We start from the raw sequence: 19998 nt of genomic DNA, 5'->3' as shown, positions 1-19998 counted from the left end.
ATCACTTTACAGAAGATAGAAGTCCAAAAGATTATATCTGAGTAGTGAGTTAAGTATTAATAGACTAAGTGAAATATTAACATAGGTTTTAAGTCACCTGTCTCCAATACTTACAGTACGTGCTGCCTTCTCAAAGAACACATTAAAAGTGCACCGGCAGTCTGTTTGCACCGACAAAGGCACTTAATGAGTACATGGAAATGGATGTTTCTCATTCTGCTAGCTTTTGCTTTGATCTTCAACAAATTCAACCACAATTCCAAAGATCTAAAAACTCAAAACCAGATGTTCTACACTTGTACAGAGAAGCAGGCAGGAAAAAGACAGTGTGGAAATATCATCGGCTCTGTTTAACTATTTGGAAAAAGCTGATATTTAGGGATGTAGGAAAATAAAAATAATATTGTCCTGAGAACACTGATTTAGTTTTTGGAAACACACAAAGAATCAATCAGTGGTATAGGCAAGATAAGAGCACTAGGAGAAAATTGGACACTTCTGATACTAATAAGCTAATTGAATACTATAAGGACATTCAATCAATTAGTGAACTAAAGACAATTGAAATATTCGACCGTACACAAGAAGAAATTGAACACCTACGAAAAAAGGGAAAAGTAAAGTCTTACAAAAATATTGTGTTGGTAAGAGGCTTGAAAAACTACAAGTATGAAAGAAAAAGTATTTTATATCTTTGAGAAAGAAAGGGAAAAAATCTTAGAGACAAGTGAGACTGAAAGAACTCCCACTTCCTCATGTGTTACTCAAAGAAAAGACAAAGATGTTCCCAAACTTTCGAAAAAAATATTTTTTTGACCTACACCTTGGTTTGTACAAGAGTTTGATTTTTGATGAGCCCACTACAGCAGCTGCTAATGAGGAGCAGGAAGTAATGAGTGACTGTCTCGACGATAAGCGCTGTGACTTCCATATTTAAAAAACTGTTTGTTTGTTGCATTAACTACCTATTATGAAAAAGTTTATCACTTAAGTAAGGCCCATATTATTATTTTACAAAATTAGAAGTTCATTCAGAAAACCATTGTTCCTTCACTTTATTGCTTTTTTACTTTATTTACGTGCAAATCATCTTATGTCCACAACATTTTACATGCAAAACGACTTATTTCCACTGAGTTCGTGTAAAAGATCTTATTGCCAAATCAAAATCAATCTTTTAAACTATTTTTTAGCTAGCCTAACTGAAATAAGTATAATAATCTCATGTTTGGAACCAATACTATTGAATAACATTAATTAGAACTCATTATCCCTTTTCAGAGCAAAATTACAAGTTTTTCGCCCTCCCTGAAAAATTACTTATTTTTGACTTAAGCTTGTTTGCATTTTACCTCCTCATATTTACATTGTGAAATAATTCGAAGATAATAATATATATTTTATTGAAAATGTCCAGATAAATAGAAACAAATTGACACGAAGGTGAAATTTGTTACAAAATTTCTAGTTTACTACAGTTTGCTAAGATTATAAAGTTGACATCTTAGTTAACACTCCGTATATACTGCGAGTTTTTGTTTAATATTGTTATTGTAGTCATATATCATCATTCTAATTATTAGAATTTTTTATTGTTGAGAATTTAATAATTAAACGTAAAATCGGTGTGTGATCTGTGTTTTGTGGTTGATAAGAATTGTACCGGTAGAAAGGAGACGCCCTGGGAAATATAAGAATAAAGTAACTTTAAAAGATTGTGTTGTTACATACAAGGTGAGATACTCCAATAAAAAAAATATCGTACTCGAGGAGAAGAACGTGTGTCGTTAAGAATTTATAGCCTTGCGTGTTATTATGAAAAGCAAAATCGAGAACTTAGTTAAACCTATAAAAAGTGGTGGAATAGCCCCCACAGATAAATGCGGATCATGTGATCATTTATCATCACATATCCTCATTTAAAGGAAGTGTTAGATATTATAGCAAAAAAGATTAAACAAGAACTTGAAAAAGTTATTTCTGATGTTTAAAGAGAAACAAACATCCAGATTGTTCTGAATTCTATGAATTTTGTAGAAAAATTTTTACGACCAAATTTAAGATATCGTGACAAGTTTTTAGCTAAGTTGAGATGTCTGTAAAAGAACATGGTGGAACCTAGTAAAAAGAACAAAAAACATAAAGACTGAAATAAACCATCTTAAGATAGAAAATAACCTTTATAAGAGACGAGCAGCAGAATTTTATTCAAGAAAGCGTAAATCCAGAACACTAAGCTCTCAGGATGTGTCAAGGAAATCAATGTGTCTATACTATGGTAGGAACTTATCCATTCCTAATATAAATCAATGACGTCAATTATAAGCGACAGCTTTTTACGTGTCTCTTCAATGTTAATATACTTTCAACATCAGAGAGGGTATTCTATGTGTATCCAGAAATAGTTGGCAAATAAAGCAGTGACAATGTTGTTTTTCTTTTGAACGACTTTCTATATAATTACCTGGATGGACAAGTTCGCCGATTAGATATTTTTTGTGACTCCTGTGGAGGAGTATGCCGATTTGCAAGGTTTAAAACAATTTTATGGTCCAGCAGATTTCTATCCACACTTCCTCACAAATGGGTTTAACATACCAGCCACATAAGCGGAATATTTTTTTATTTTCTTCAATCCGGAGAATTAGAAAAATAGTATAAAGCAATAATTGTTCTATTTTATTGAACACGAATAAAAGAAGCTAAGGGGAGATATAAACAAAAAAATGCAGAGATGGATACAATACATAGCACAACTTTTTGAAGACAAAGAGAGAACAGAAGCACCAAAAGAATTTAAGGATGATACTGGGCCTGCCACTATACGTGAAGAAATTGAATATGCAATGAAACAAACTAAAGGTGGTAAATCTCCCGGGCCTGATGAAGTTCCTATTGAATTACTCAAAATTGTGAATACTGAATCTATTGATCTTCTTTTGGATCTATTCAATACCATATATAGAAAAGGTATAATACCTAAAGAATGGCTCCAATCAACATTCATACTGCTACCCAAAAAAGCTAATGCAAAGGAGTGCAATGAACATCGCACCATAGCCTTAATGAGTCATGTCTTGGAATGGTTTTTAAAAGTAATTCACAATAGAATACATAAGAAATTAGATAAAGGCATAAGTAATACACAAATGGGATTTAGGAAAGGACTGGGAACACGAGATGCACTGTTTGCAGTAAGTGTTCTTTCGCAGATATGCTTAGATATATATCAGGAAGTATATGCCTGTTTCATTGATTTTGAGAAGGCATTTGACAGAGTGCAGCATAATCGGCTTAAAGAAATTTGATTAAATAAAAACATAGACAGTAGAGACATTAGAATCATATGTAACCTCTATTGGAACCAAACAGCAAAAGTGAAAGTTAAAAACAAACTAACCGAAGATATCCAGATTCGCCGTGGGGTCCGCCAATGGTGTATTTTACCACCCTTGTTATTCAATTTATACAGTGAAGCCATCTCAGAATTAGCGCTTGCCGAAGTCATTGAGGGCCTTTTAATAAATGGTGAGCCACTTAATAACATAAGATATGCTAACGACACCGTCCTTTTGGCAGGAACACTAGAAGAACTGCAACACCTTGCCGAACAACTAAATATATATTGCAACGATTATGGACTAAAAATAAATTTGAAGAAAACCAAGTTCATGATATTTACAAAAGCACAAAACATCAAAGTTAAGCTAGTACTAGATAATACAGAAATTGAACAAATATCTTCCTACAAATTCCTTGGGGCATGGATCACAGAAGATACTGATCAGACAAAGGAAATAAGATGCCGCATTGAAATTGCATGGTCAACTTTTAATAGACTAAGAAAACTTTTTTGTAATCGCAATATCAATATATCGCTCCGAATAAGAATGCTTTGATGTTATATTTTATCTACCCTTTTGTATGGGGTTGGAGCTTGGACACTTAAAAAATCCAACATTAAAAACCTAGAAGCATTCGAAATGTGGTGTTACCGACGTATTTTGAAAATATCATGGATGGATCGCAAAACAAACGAACAAGTTCTCAAACAACTAGGAAAACAATGCAAAGTTTTAAATTCTATAAAAATCAGGAAATTGGAATACTTGGGGTTGGGGCACATCATGAGAGGTGAAAAATACGAACTACTAAGGAATATAATGCAGGGTAAAATCAAAGGCAGAAGAAGCGTAGGTAGACGTAAAATCTCGTGGCTACGCAATCTCCGTGAATGGTTTAGATGCAGTTCAATTGAACTATTCAGGCGCGTAACCAACAAAATTATAATTGCCAGAATGATTTTCGATCTCCGATAGGAGCGGAACATGAAGAAGAAGAAGATAGAACACGGGGAAAAGGGGCTAAGTCACTACCCTTTAAAATACAATGTTGAATTCCCAGGGCTGGAATTATAAGAGCAAAGTTAAACTATTTAAAGAAGGTGAAAATTATACTTCCTTTTATAGTTTTTTTATTAGAAGCCTAAGACTCGATCTAGGAACAAAGATACAATGGACTGATTAAAAGATCCAATAACTGAAAATAATTATTCTGTGAATTATTCCGTGTAACCTTCATTTTTAGTAATCAACAAGTGATTTTATGAGATAAAAATTAGACTAGTTCAGAACAAGACAGTAATTTAACATTATAGAGCGATGACGATCCATGTGTCGATATAGGTACAAGAAGAATATAATTGTGATGGATGCGGAGAAAATTATTACACTAATATAAGGAAAGAAGAGTGAATTCAATGTATAGGGTAAGAACGTGTACCTCTGGACATTTCACAAAATGTTACTTTTGGATTTTTTTTATTAGACCAGTTATAATAATTACTATTTAAATGGGAATAAGCCACAATTAAAGGTTAAAGTACATTTATTAACGTTTCAATTTCCACTTCGGAAATCGTTCTCAAAATACAAAAATGTTTGTATTTTAAAAACGTCTAAAGTCTAAAAACGATTGAAATTAAAGATGTGTCAAAGATTACTGAATGTTCCTAAAACTATAATGTTACTATCTTCAGGAGAATTACATTATCAGTAGGTATTATAACAAATAAAAATATTTATCAAACATGTTTTTAATTTTCCAATTATCACTTCTTTATTCTAAAACAAAGTAAAAAGATAAAGTACTTGTAAAAAGATATGTCGTCCCAAGATTTATTTATTTATCGTATGGCAATTACAACACATTTAGAACTGTTGTGAGTTAATTCTAATTTAATGTTCTTATTTTAATTTATTAAAAGGCATGATAATTTATAACAATTTATTTAACTAATAATACATAATTTATATAGACGAACGTAACATTTAAATCGCGGGCGCGAATCTTCTTCATTAATTGTTCCTCCATATAAAATGTTTCGTTTATATACAAAAACTGCCGTTATCTCGAAAAGTCGACAATCCTCTCGACTAGACTGGACGGCGAAAACGGTAAGGGCAAACTGGACTTCCCATCGACTCGCCTCGAACTTTGTTTTTATAACATCGTGTGTCAGGTATTCATGACCTAGAAAGTACTCGAATAAATAAGGATATTAGTAATAAACATGTTTACAGGTTTTTAATATGACTCATATTTTTACGTAACAGAACAAATACACAAACACTAGTAATATAGGTATTTGACAAACATTAAATAGTTACAAACAAACATCAAGTGTATTTATATAATCAATTGACTCTGAAGTTGCAAACAGGAAGTCTTCAGGGCTACCATTGTAGGATCTTGAGGGACAATCTTGAATAATGTGGTCGATGGTTTGGTTCTCCCTACAGTCACATTGAGGAGATGGATTCTTTCCCCATTTATGTAGCATGTATGCACATCTGCCATGTCTGGTTCGGATCCTATTTAGAGTGGACCATGTTTTGCGTGGAAGATCAAAACCTGGTGGCTTGTGGGTAATGCCGGGCATGTTATTTTGCCATTCGTTCCATTTTAGGGACCATGCATTCGTGATGTTGAACTCCTGATGTATCATTCTTGCCGTTTTCATTGGTGGTTTTCTAGAACGGAGACGGGTATTTCGTGCATCCTCGGTATCTTGGTGGATCGGCAGGTTTATATTGTTCATGATCTTTTTGTGTTCACGTGAGTTATGGGAGCCGGCCCTGTTCTAGCCATTCACCTAAGAATGATGATCTAGGATTTGTGTTTAATGAACTTTGTAATAAAGATTACTTTGCATTTTTATATTGTCATTCACCACTGCATTTTTATATAGATATAATTCAGTCTGTTCTTAAACTTCAAAGAAGGAGCATTAAATCTTTATATAAAATTGTCCGATCTTTTTCGTATTTTTGTAGTTAATTAATAAAGTATTTGTTTTTTAAAAATAGTTTTGCCTTCGGGAAAACTATAAGTGGCGCAGTAAGTACAGATTTTCGGGAAAATCCACCGCGGAAAGTTCTTTGAGTTTTAACCCTTCACGAAAATCGAGAACCAGTATCCCAGTTTTGCCAGTGAACTCCATCGAGGAAGACAGTGTGCAGCACGGATGTGGTAAGTAATTTTTGTTTATGTCAGACTCCTCTTCTGAAAACGAATCCTTTAGCGAAATCGATATTAACGAAGAGTTAGGCTTAATTCATAATTTTTGTAAATTAGAATTAAAAAATAAAATAGCAACACCTATTTTAGATATAAAAACTTTTTCAATTATTCCAAATTTTGATGGAAATATTAATAAACTTCACAGATTTGTGAATGCAACTGAATCCATTTTAAACCATTATTTTGATAGGAATAATTTAGCCAGTTTTCAAAATGTTTTATTGTTAAATGGTATTCTTAATAAATTAGAAGGCAAAGCAGAAGAAATAGTAGCCATAAGCGGCGCTAAAACTTGGCCAGATATAAAAAATACTTTGATTCTCAATTTTGGTGATCATCGTGATGAAAATTGCTTGAATCAAGATTTAGTAAATATCAAACAGAAACCTAATGAATCTCCATATTCTTTTCATGAAAGACTTTTAACTTTATTAAATGCTAGTTGTAATTATATAGATTTGCACTATATTAGTCAGGAACGTGAATCCAAAAGAGCTTTCTTTACGAAGCAGGCATTAAAATCATTTTTAGCTGGTCTTAGGGAGCCTTTAGGGCCCATTATTCGTGCAATGCGACCTACTTCGTTAGAGCAAGCGATTCAGTTTATTAGAGAGGAGGATAATATTAAGTATTATCAGAAAAATCAAACTTTTAATCACAATAATTCTAATAATAATAATAATTTTATTCGAAAACCAACTAATCCAAATGTCAATCATTTTCAATCAATTCGACAGCCAAATATACAATATTCTCAGCCAAGAATGAGCCAACCTTCTACATCTAACTTTCAACCAGATATAACTCAGACAGTTAACTACCGACCTCAATTTCCCAGAGGTCCTGTACAACTTCCAAGACACCCAAATCCACCTCAAACCAAATATTTTACAAATTCTCAAGTTTTCGGTAAACCAAAAAATGTTTGGAAGCCCAATCCAAATAATAATCAAGCCAAACCTACTCCTATGAGTGTTTATACACGAAATACAGCACCACACTTCCGACAAAATTATAATCATTTTAAAAGCACAGGCCAAAATCCAAATTTCTATCATGAAGAGTTATTTAACACAGAGGTAATACCTGAGGAAGAAGATAATCAAAACTTTTATAATTCAGATGAATATTGTGACAACTATCAATATATAAATGATGTCGATTCCCAAAATTTTCACGAAACCGACCTGACCAACGACACTCCTTGATAGAACTTAACATTTCGTCTGATAAAAAAGAATTACCCTATCTCAAAATTTCTAATCCACCCATTATTTTATTGATTGATACTAGAGGGACTAAGTCCTTTTTAAAGCCCGAAATTGCCCAAAAATTCTATAAAAATAAAATATTTAGGGAACCTTTTACTGTATCGGCAGCATTTCAGACATCAACTCAACAAAATTGTGCAATGATCCCCATATTTGATGAATTTAATAAATCTGGTGATTTTAAATTCCACCTTTTTGCTTTCCATGATATCTTTGATGGCCTTTTAGGCATAGATACCTTAAAAATGTTACAAGCTCATTTGTATCTTACAAATTCTAAATTAATTACACCTGAGACAACTTTGCCAATTCATTATTTGGAAAGTAATCCAGCTATTTTTAAAAGGAAAATCGATCCCCATAGTCGTATTGTAACCAATATTCCCGTCTGTCAAAAATCCGGTGATATCTTAATTGCCAGACAATTCATAAAAAATTGCGAAATCCCTTCTATACTTTCTGAAGCTAAAAATGGTAATGCTATAGTTGAAATACGTAATAATACTGATGACGAAATTATTTTCTCTCTGTCTGAACCTCTCCAAACTGTACCTTTTGAATATAATTCTTATGACCTATTTTATGCCGACATTATACCAAACGAAAACACCGAAACAGTAGATATTGACAAGCTTATTCGAACTGGCCATCTCAATTGCGAAGAGAAGGCACAAATTTTAAAACTGTGTAGAAAATATTCTACAATATTTCACAGAAAAGGTGAACCACTTACTTTTACTAACCAAATGAAACATTCCATAAAAACTACTGACGAAATGCCCATTTATTCTAAGTCATACCGTTATCCATTTGTATATAAAACAGAAGTATATAAAATTGAAACAAAACAAAAAAACCAACATAAAAAGTGGAATGTCAATAAAATGAGTAATGAAGAAGTAAAAAAAAAATATGAAGAGGCAGTAACAGTTCAAATAAAAGAGAAATATAAAGCAGAAGATATAAACACAGAATGGGAGACGATAAAAAAATCAATAGAAGAAGGTGCAAATATGCAGATAGGTAAAAGTCAGGCTAAAACAAAAAACGAATGGTATAACCAGGAATGTAGAGAAATAACAGGAAAAAAGTGCAAGCCAGAAATAAATGGCTAAGAACAGATAAAGAGGAAGACAGAGAAGAATATGAAAAATTAAGAAGGAATGCTAAGAAAGTGATAAGGCAAAATAAAAGACGATGGGTAGACAAAAAATGCAGGAAATAGAGCAGGAAAGAACAAACAGAAATGCGAAAAGTTTTTACAAAAAAATTAAAGAACAAAACAAAAAATACAAGGGCAAAACAAACGGAATAAAAAATAGAGAGGGAATAGTGATAATAGAGGACCAAGAATACAAACAAGTATGGAGAGATTACTACAAAGAGCTCTTGACGGAGGAAACAACAGAAGAAGAAATGCATAACGAGGAGGAAACGGTGCACGAAGAAGAAGCAGATGAAGTAGATATCGAAATTTCAAAAGAACCAACATTAGAGGAATTGGATGAAGTAATACAGAGAAGCAAAAATGGAAAAGCCCCTGGTAAAGATGGCATTAATATGGAACTAATAAAATACGGGGGAAGGGAACTAAGAGGAAAAATACTGGCACTATTGAAAAATATATGGAAAACAGAGAAAATGCCAGGGGACTGGGAGGTAGGGCAGATCATAACAGTACATAAAAAGGGAGACCAACAAATCTGTGAAAATTATAGAGGAATAACGTTACTAAATACAACATATAAAATATTGACATCAATAATAAAAAAGAGGTTATCAAAGATCACAAAGAAGACAGTAGGACAGTACCAATGTGGATTCACAGAAGGAAGATCTACAATAGATGCAATACACACAATAAAACAAATAATGGAAAAAGCAAACGAGTATAAATTAGAATTGGAAATGTTATTCATAGACTTCAAACAGGCATTTGATTCAATTAAAAGGAACGGGTTAATGATAGCACTTAAAAAATTAAAAATTCCACATAAACTCAGAAAATTAATAGAAATGACAATGAGAACTACAAAAATAAGCATAAAGGCACAAAGAGGAGAGACAGGGGAATTCATTATAAATAAAGGGATGAAACAAGGAGATGCATTATCAACAACGCTATTTAATCTAGCATTAGAATATGTACTACGAAATATAAATAAAGGAAATCTCAGAACAAGAGGTGGTCAAATAATTGCATATGCAGACGATATTACTATTATTGCAAAGAACAGAAAAATAATGAAAGAAATGCTAGAAGAAATAAGAGAGAAAGGGGAGGTAATGGGGCTAAGATTAAATCAAGAAAAGACAAAAATATTAAGATTAGGGAAAAAACCAATAAAAGAAAAAATCAAAATAAGAAGTTCTGAGTTTGAAGAAGTAGAATACTTCAAATACCTAGGAGTTACAATAAGTAAATCCGGAGAAAGAAAATCCGAAATAAAAGAAAAAATATTAGCAGCGAATAAAGCTTATTTTGCAAACAAAACATTACTTAAAAGCAAAACACTGACTAAAAAAAGTAAGATGAGCATTTATAACACCATAATTAGGCCAATATTATTATATACAGGAGAAACAATGACGATGGTTAAAAAAGATGAAGAAGACTTAAGAATAGCAGACAGAAAGATTATGAGAACCATACTAGGACCAATCAGAACAGAGCAAAATGAATATAGAAGCAGAACAAATGCAGAAATTAAGGAAGAACTTAAGGAAGACATCGTAACTAAAATAAAGCAATGCAGAGTTAGATGGTTAGGTCACATTTGGCGAGCAGGCGATGAGGCAGTGACATACGCAATGATAGAATGGAATCCAGGAGGAAAAAAGAGAAGGGGAAGACCGAGATCAAAGTGGATGCAAGAAGTTGAAGAAGACTTCCAAAGGGCAGGAGTCAGAGAATGGAGAGGAAGAACTAGAGACAGGAAAAAATGGAGAGATATTGTCAAGAAGATAAGATAAACAAATAAGACTTAAGAAATCGGATCTAGAAAGCATTTGCGGTTTAACCCCACACTGGGGTGTATAGCCATTATAAATATATATATATATATATATATATATATATATATATATATATATATATATATATATATATATATATATATATATATATATATAAAACAGAAGTACAGAGACAAATACAATCCATGTTGGACCAAGGAATTATTAGGCCGAGCAACTCGCCTTGGTCGTCGAATATTTGGATAGTACCAAAAAAAGCGGACGCTTCCGGTAAAAAGAAATTCAGAATCGTAGTGGACTACCGCAAGCTCAACAAAAAAACGATAGACGACCGCTATCCCATCCCAAATATTACCGATGTTTTGGATAAATTAGGCAGGTGTAACTACTTTACAACTTTAGATTTAGCTAGTGGTTTCTACCAAATCGAAATGAAACCTGAGGATATCCAGAAAACAGCTTTTACTGTAGAGAACGGACACTATGAGTACGTTCGAATGCCAATGGGATTAAAGAATAGCCCAGCAACTTTTCAGAGAGTAATTGACGATATTATGAGAGGATTACAAAATGAGATATGTTTAGTTTATTTAGACGACATCATAGTATTTTCCACGTCGTTGCAAGAACACATTGTAAATTTGGATAAAGTGTTTAAAAGACTAAAAGAGACAAATTTCAAAATTCAATTGGATAAGTGTGAGTTCCTAAAGAAGGAAGTTACTTATTTAGGACACATTGTGACACCTGAAGGTATTAAGCCAAACCCCGATAAGATCACAGCTATTAATAGGTACCCATTACCAAAAACAACTAAAGAAATAAAATCCTTTCTTGGATTACTTGGATTCTACAGAAGATACATAAAAGATTTTGCTCGAGTAACAAAACCATTAACATCTTGTCTAAAAAAGGGTGCAAAAATCGAACACACACCACAGTTCATTAAATGTTTTGAGGATTGCAAAGAATTGCTTACCAACGAACCAATCTTACAGTATCCAGATTTTACGAAGAAATTTATTCTGTCAACTGATGCAAGTAGTTTCGCTATTGGAGCAGTTTTAGCCCAAAATACAGGCGGACCAGAAAAACCTGTTGCATACGCATCTAGAACGTTAAATGAATCCAATCAAAAGTATAGCACTATCGAGAGAGAACTATTAGCCATAGTATGGGTCACAAAATACTTCAGACCTTATCTCTACGGAGTTAAGTTTACAATAAAATGTGACCATAAACCACTTAGATACTTAATGTCTTTGAAGGAACCAAATTCTAGACTAGTTCGATGGCGATTAAAGCTAGAAGAATTTAATTACGAAATCGAATATATAAAAGGAAAGACAAACGGAAATGCCGACGCTCTATCTAGAGTTGAAATAAATACTAATGAATTTATAAAATACATGGAAAATCTTAATAACGACCAAAATATGGACAATGAATCAATACTAGCAAATGCAGGCGATTTGCAAACAATAGATGAAGAAAATCAAGAGAATGAAGACACAGAAGAAAATTTAGAAAGAGAAGACGAAATAGACCAATCAAACCCAGACGGAGACAAAGAAGATGATGACAATAATACCGTACATACAAGTGCAGAAGATCCTGTTCTAGGAATGCAAATTACGGAAAAAAGCATTAATTCTTTTGACCACCAAATTATTATTGACTTCGTTTTACATTCATCAGTTAAACCAAAGACCGAACAGATATTTCCTAACAAAAAACGTCTTCATATACAAATTTCTACTAATGACCTAGAGAATAACACCATAAACGTCTTTAAGAACTATATTCATCCAAAATATACATATGGTGTGTATTTCAAAAATCAGGACCAGAATTACATTTCCCAAATTCTCGAAGTATTACGAAATGTATTCAAAAATTCTGCTTACAAATTAATTCAGTGTAATACAATTCTAAGAGACATTACTGACAAAGACGAACAACACCAAAGTATTAGACAATATCATGAAGGAAAAACAAACCATCGTGGCATACTTGAAACAGAAACCAAACTTAGACAACTCTACTATTGGCCTACCATAAAAACCGATATAACGAACTTCATAAATAAGTGTGAGATTTGTCAAACCAATAAATATGACCGAAACCCTCCACGCCAGAAATTATCTATTACACCAACACCGTCAAAACCAATGGAAATTATATTTTGTGACACCTTATCTGCACAAGGACATAAATTTTTGACAATTATTGACACTTTCTCAAAATACGGACAAGCCTACCCACTTACAGCATTAACTGGTATCGAAATAACAAGAGCATTACTAATATTTATGTCTCATCACGGTGTTCCCTCTTTAGTTGTAATGGACAGAGGAACGGAACTAAAAAATTCGGTTGTTCAGGAATTTTTCGATGTTCACAAAGTCGAAACACATTACGTCACCGCAAACAGTACCCAGTCGAAAGGTGCTATCGAAAGATTTCATTCCACTATTATTGAACATCTGAGAATTATAAGAGCAAAAAATAACAATAAAATAGATATCCTAAACGATATGGTTTATGCAGTATTAGGATACAATAATTCGATCCATTCTGTTACGAAACAGAAGCCAATTGATATACTGAATGGACATTTAAATTCAAAAGAAATATTTGATATAAATTTGGACCAAATTGTAATTAATAATTATATCCAAAATCACAGAGAAGCTACTGCAAAAATTTATAGATCTTTAAACGAAAAGCTAATATCTCAAAAGGAAACTACAATAGAACGTCACAACAAAGACCGACATGAACCATTAAACTATTTACCCGACACTGATGTATACAAGAAAAACACAACATTAACCAGAAACAAACTTAATCCAAAATTTTACAAAGAAAAAGCTATCGCAGACGAACACATAAAAGTAAAGGTACACAGCAATAAATTATTACACAAACAAAACCTTAAAAGACCAAAAACTAACCGAGCAACCTTGTTACAGGACGCTACTAATCCTATCGACCCTGGCCCTTCCTCCAGTAAGGACACAGGGAGTTCAAATAACTAACCTCCAAAATAATCCCGGAATCCTTCTATATAATTTAGGAACAGCAAAGGTAAAATCCCAAATACATACATTTCTTCATTACTACGATCTTTCCCCTATAGGTACCGAAATAGAATCTATAAGATATGCATATGATAATGTAACACTTGCAATTCAAGATGGCCTTAGTCATCCTTATTTTCAAGAACTTTATAATTTTGACCACGCTCTACTCTTCCAACTTAAATCCGCTGAACAAAAATTCAATTCTTTATTGCCACCTTTTAGATCAAAAAGAGGTCTTATAGACGGTTTAGGATCTATAATTAAAAGTATCTCTGGTAATCTTGATTCCAGTGATGCCTTGTTTTATGACCAAGCCATCTCTGATCTCCAAAATAATAATTAAATAATAGTAAAAAAAAGTTAATCAACAAATTTCTCTGACCAAAGACATAATAGCAAATTTTAACGAAACAGTAACTCATAAAGAACAATCAAGAAACTATTTTTATGGGCATAGATAAGATACGCACATCTTTAAATAAATTTATATTTGATTTTGATGACTATTTGCAGACTATAAATATATTAGATCAGTTAAATTTAAGCTTAAACATTATCTTACAGCTTTTAGATGAAATAGAAAATGCCATTACTTTTGCTCGACATGGAATTTTACATAATAGCATTATCGATAAAAATGAGTTAAATTCTATAATAGAAATCATTTTAAAATACCATACAAAAAATGAAATAGTTTTTCAAAATTTTAATGATACTTATAAATATTATGATATTTTAAAAACAGAAGCCTATTACTCTGAGACAAAAATTGTTTTCGCTGTTCACTTTCGTATTGTTTACCCAGAAATCTTCTCCTATTATCATCTTTATTCAAATCCTACGTCAAATCATAGTACCATCGTACCTCAAAATACCTTTCTGACTATGAATGAAAATTATTACCAATATCACTCACTGCCCTGTCTGGACCTGAAGCCCAATTTCTATTGTACTGATGGCGATTTCTCTGCTGGAATAGAGAAAGAAGATTGCGTCTTTCAATTATTGCAACTGAAGACCAGTTCCACAACTTGCCGCAGAACTCCCGTCCGAATATCTGAGAATGTAATACAACAAATTGATGATTCACATTACATTGCCATCTTCGTAAACCAAACTAAAATCGAGATGATATGTCAGAAAACAGATTTTACCACATTAAAAGAAAATTTTCTAGTTTCCATTCCTTATCAATGCCAATTCAAAGGAGATAAGAAAACGTTTATTAATCAGAAGACACTTGTCCAAGGCCAACCACTTCTCTTACCCGAGTTGAAAGTTTTTAATACTCAAGAAGAACAAGAAGTTCCAGAGATTGTTCTAAAGGATATCCCTCTCGACAAAATTCACACAATCCAAAGGAATCAAAATCAAATTCGACCCGTGGTACTCCAGCATCTAAAGGAACGTCCCACAAACCATTGGACTACCATAGTATATATATTAATAGTAATTATTGTCATCTTCATAGCCATTCACTGTATTAAGAAGTTAAGAACAAAAGAAAATCCACATCCAACATACGATGAACAACCTACGGAAGAAGATAATCCCACAGTTCCTGTACCAAATCCAAGAGCATTTTTCACTCCATGAAATATGCCAAGAACTCGCAAGGGAGGAGTTATGGGAGCCGGCCCTGTTCTAGCCATTCACCTAAGAATGATGATCTAGGATTTGTGTTTAATGAACTTTGTAATAAAGATTACTTTGCATTTTTATATTGTCATTCACCACTGCATTTTTATATAGATATAATTCAGTCTGTTCTTAAACTTCAAAGAAAAGGCATTAAATCTTTATATAAAATTGTCCGATCTTTTTCGTATTTTTGTAGTTAATTAATAAAGTATTTGTTTTTTAAAAATAGTTTTGCCTTCGGGAAAACTATAAATCGTGTAAGTGCGTCGACTCGTCGTAAATGTGGAGGTGGGATGTGACTTAATACTGGAAGCCATTGGGTGGGAGTTGATTTAATTGTACCAGCTATCATCCTCATAGTGCTGTGCAGCTGATTGTCGACCTTTTTTACGTGTGGACTGTGTAGCCAGACTGGAGCACAATATTCAGCGGTTGAGAAAACAAGGGCTAAGGCAGTAGAGCGGAAAGTGGAAACCGATGCTCCCCAGGTGGTACCGCAGAGCTTCTGTATAATGTTATTTCTTGTACTCAACTTTTGGGCAGTTTTTGTTAAATGCTCTTTAAATGATAGCGTTCTGTCTAGTGTTACGCCCAGGTACTTCGGTGTTTTGTTGTGGGTAAGTGTGGTATCTTCAAACCGTATGTTGAGTTCCTTTTCAGCAAGTTTATTGTTCAGGTGAAAGCAACTAACTTCTGTTTTGAATGCATTTGGTTGAAGTCGCCACTTGCGAAAATATTTGCCCAATGTATGTAAGTCTGCCGTCAGAACTTCTTCAGATGTTTCTAGTATTCTGCATCGTATAGCGAGGGCCCAGTCATCGGCGTATCCGAACTTTCTTGACTGTGTTTCCGGCATATCTGCTAGGTATAAGCTAAATAGTAGTGGAGAGAGCACTGACCCCTGTGGTAGGCCATTCCTAAGTTTCTTTGGTAGGCTGATATCTGTGCCCATCACTACTTAAAACATTCGGTTGTTGAGCATGCTATCTATTAGGCATGCTATTGGTTTACAGGGGATTGCACGGAGAATTTTGTATATAAGGCCCTCTCTCCATACTTTATCGTAAGCTGCCAAGAGATTAATAAATGCCGCTGAAGTTTCAAGTCTTCTTTGGAAACCCACTTCGATGTAGGTGGTGAGTGACATTACCTGGTCTGCACAGCTTCGTTCTGGTCGAAAACCCGCTTGTTCGACTGGGATCACCTGGTACAGTTCTGTACTGATTCTATTATATATAAGCCTCTCTAATAGTTTGTAGATGGCAGAGAGAAGCGCAAGTGGTCTGTAGTTTTTTAGGTTGTCGGCGGGTTTGCCTGGCTTTAGTATGGCTATTATCTTAGAGCGCTTTAGTTTTTGTGGAATATTTCCAGTTACCATGATGTCTGTGAAAAATCGAGCCAGCCAAACTTCTGTATACTTGCCACAATTTATTAGGAATTCAGGGTGAATATTATCAAATCCTGCTGCCTTTGCTAGCTTAACGTCTTTAAGAGCCTTTGATATGTCTTCGCTGGTGAAGGGGAGGGAATGCTTCGTTTCTGTGGCTACGTGTTTTAAAGTTTTAAGTTCTCTCTTTACGAAAATGGTGTTTGCTTTATCCTTTGGTGCCCTGGATGTTTTTACTATATGTGATGCTACGGCATCTGGCTTTACGACTGAATCTCGGCGTTTCGTACGGACACCACTCCCTAATTTTCTCAGTAATGACCATGCCTGTCTGCTTGATTTCTGGAAGTTTAGACTTTCCACTGTTTCGGTCCATTTTTGGCTTCTAGCGTCGTCTAGGCTGTACAGTAGTTCATCCGCTATTTCTTGGTCGCCAGTTTCAAGAAAGCTCTGATATAATTCCTCGCTATTTTCCGACCAGCCAGGGATATATTATTTGCGATAGTGTGTTTGTGTGTGTGTGTGTGTGTGTGTGTGTGTGTGTGTGTGTGTGTGTGTGTGTGTGTGTGTGTGTGTGTATGTGTGTGTGTGTGTATGTGTGTGTGTGTGTGTGTGTGTGTGTTTTGGCTACACTTAGGACAGCGCCAACAAATCTGTGGTAGTTTTTGATATTAGGTGTAATCCACCCTAGGCATTTATCCAGATCCGCAGAGAAGTCAGTCCAGTTGGCCTTTTTAAAATTCCATCTTGGACGTGGGATAGAACTAATTAAAGGGATTTGCGTCCCTACTTCTATTATCACTGGTCGATGTTGGCTGTGTGGGAAATCAGTTAGAACTCTTCGTGAAGCCCCTAGAGGTATGTCTTTGTTGTCGGTCGAGATGAAGCATATGTCGGGGTTGTATTCCCGCCTCCATGCCGCGGATCTGAAGGTTAATCGATCGTTAGCATCAAACAAAAGGTACAGGCGTTCGTCTTCTGCCCATTTTATTAAAGCATTCCCATTCGCATCATTATTTTTGTACTTCCACTGTTCATGATGACTATTGTAATCTCCAACGTATACAGCAGGGCGAGGATGTACTTCAATTGCTTGGGCTGGCCACGACGTAGCAGGTGGTTTGTAAATGTTGGACACGGTAATGTTAGCGATTTTTATGACCACATTATAAATATAGTCATCAGTGGAAGTAGAGATTAACGAAGCATTTTCAATATCTTCTTTGACATAATATGTGGCTGTGCCGTATGTTCGGTGGTAAGTTGCGCATAATAGTTTATAGCCCGGTATTTTGCCCCTTTTTTGTAGTTGCTTCTCTGTTTCGCAGTGAGTTTCTTGTATAGCAACTAAGTCAATGTTGTCATCTTTTAATAGTTTTGATAAAAACTGGCTTTTAGCATAGCTTATGCCTTCTATGTTTATATGGCAAATTCGAACTATAGGTCCGATTGGTCTGGTTGTGTAGTCCTCACAAGATCCGTTTATTTTGTTTATCATCTTTCGTTGGAAGTGTTGTTTAGTCAGGAGATCCTAAGGATTGTCTGACTGCCAGTATGTGCTAGTTCATTTAGGGTTACCCAGGGTGCACGTGTAGTATTCTACTACGGACGCGAACTAGCTCTACACCCCAAGAGGACTAGCTCTACGTCCCAAGATAAAAACGTCATTGTCTTAAAGTACAAGACGTGATTGTACCTTGAGACAATATTCCAATATCAGTTCTCATTTTTTTATACTTACTCAAAATGATATTTTTTAGCAGTTCTATATATGACCTTTTATTAATACTACCATGAAGATGTGACATATGAAAAATCAATACTTCAATCTAATTAAAATAGAAGTTGTATGGGATTGAAGAAAAGTGTCCTAAGGTACAAGGATCTCCTCTATTCCTACGGCAAACAAAGTGGTATGATTGTTATCAACTTTCTGATGCATTCTAATGCATCAGTTAATTCGGTAACCGGAAAGCCGAATCTTATAGTTTCTTATAATGAACAAAAAGGTCGCACAGATACCTTTGATCAGATGTGTCATTCTTACACGACCTATCGTAACACCAGATACTGGCCTCTTCGAATATTTTTAATATATGTTGTATGCGAATGGAATAAAAGTATCGGTTCTATTTTCACTTCAAAATTACAATGAAAAAAAAATATATATGGGGGTATAGATGGCAAACCATCCACAATTTTTAAATATCACGTATTTATTGTAATTTTTTCTTTTAGATATTAATAAAAAATCATCAAAATGATGCACCAAATTTATGTTCACCTGATCCAAACCACAACCTTAATTCTGTTCAAATATTTTTGTCAGAATTTTTACTTACTTTAGTTTTAATATGGGTGTGTTGCGGTATTTGGGATGCTCGAAATAAAAACAAAAGCGATTCTGTACCTTTACGGCTTGGACTTGCTGTGACTGGACTTGCAATGGCTGGAGTAAGTATCAGAATTTCAATTTATGATTTTTATTTCAGATAGATATTTCAAGCCGAGTTTTTAATATTAGATTAGTTTTGGATGGTTTTGGCCATAAGAAGTGACTGAATAAAATAGAACGTGACTGAGAGTTCTTCTTCGCCGGTTGTTTTCGTTCGGCACTTACTGCATAGATGGCGCCGATAGTCAGGCTAAATATTACATAAATACATAATAAATATACAATACTGTAGTATGTTAAAAAAGGAAGGTTCGAATCATGTTTTCTTTGTGTTTAAATACAATCAAAAGTTATTTTTATATTTGATAAATTACGACAGTTTTTCGCCTTACTGATTGTTTCATTAAGTTTTTTTTGTGAGAGTGAAGTTGGTCTCTAATTGAAATTGTTTTTTAATATCTTTCTTCTTCTTCTTCTACGGCACTACAGCCCAAGATGAGCCTTGGCCTCCTTTATTTTTTGCCTCCACCCTTGTCTGTCTGTGGCTGCTCTTCTCCATACACGGACTCCTAAAAGTGCTTGTGCGTCGCTGCTTACTGTGTCTTCCCAGCGCTTTCTTGGCTTTCCAACTGGTCTCTTTCCCTGCATTCTGGCGTTCAG

General features: G+C 34.1%; 1 protein-coding gene across 1 annotated transcript in view; it reads left to right on the top strand.

The window, feature by feature from the left end:
* LOC140443642 (aquaporin-like) overlaps positions 1-19998 on the top strand; it is a 38636-nt gene that overhangs the window by 10042 nt on the left and 8596 nt on the right. The window contains exon 3 of the mRNA XM_072535001.1: positions 19182-19397. Coding sequence (XP_072391102.1) covers positions 19182-19397 — 216 coding nt within the window. The remainder of the gene's footprint in view (positions 1-19181; positions 19398-19998) is intronic.

Source organism: Diabrotica undecimpunctata, chromosome 6 (genome assembly GCF_040954645.1).
Source record: "Diabrotica undecimpunctata isolate CICGRU chromosome 6, icDiaUnde3, whole genome shotgun sequence".
In the NCBI taxonomy this organism is placed as follows: Eukaryota; Metazoa; Arthropoda; class Insecta; order Coleoptera; family Chrysomelidae; genus Diabrotica; species Diabrotica undecimpunctata.
This window is presented reverse-complemented; position numbering and strand designations above follow the sequence as displayed.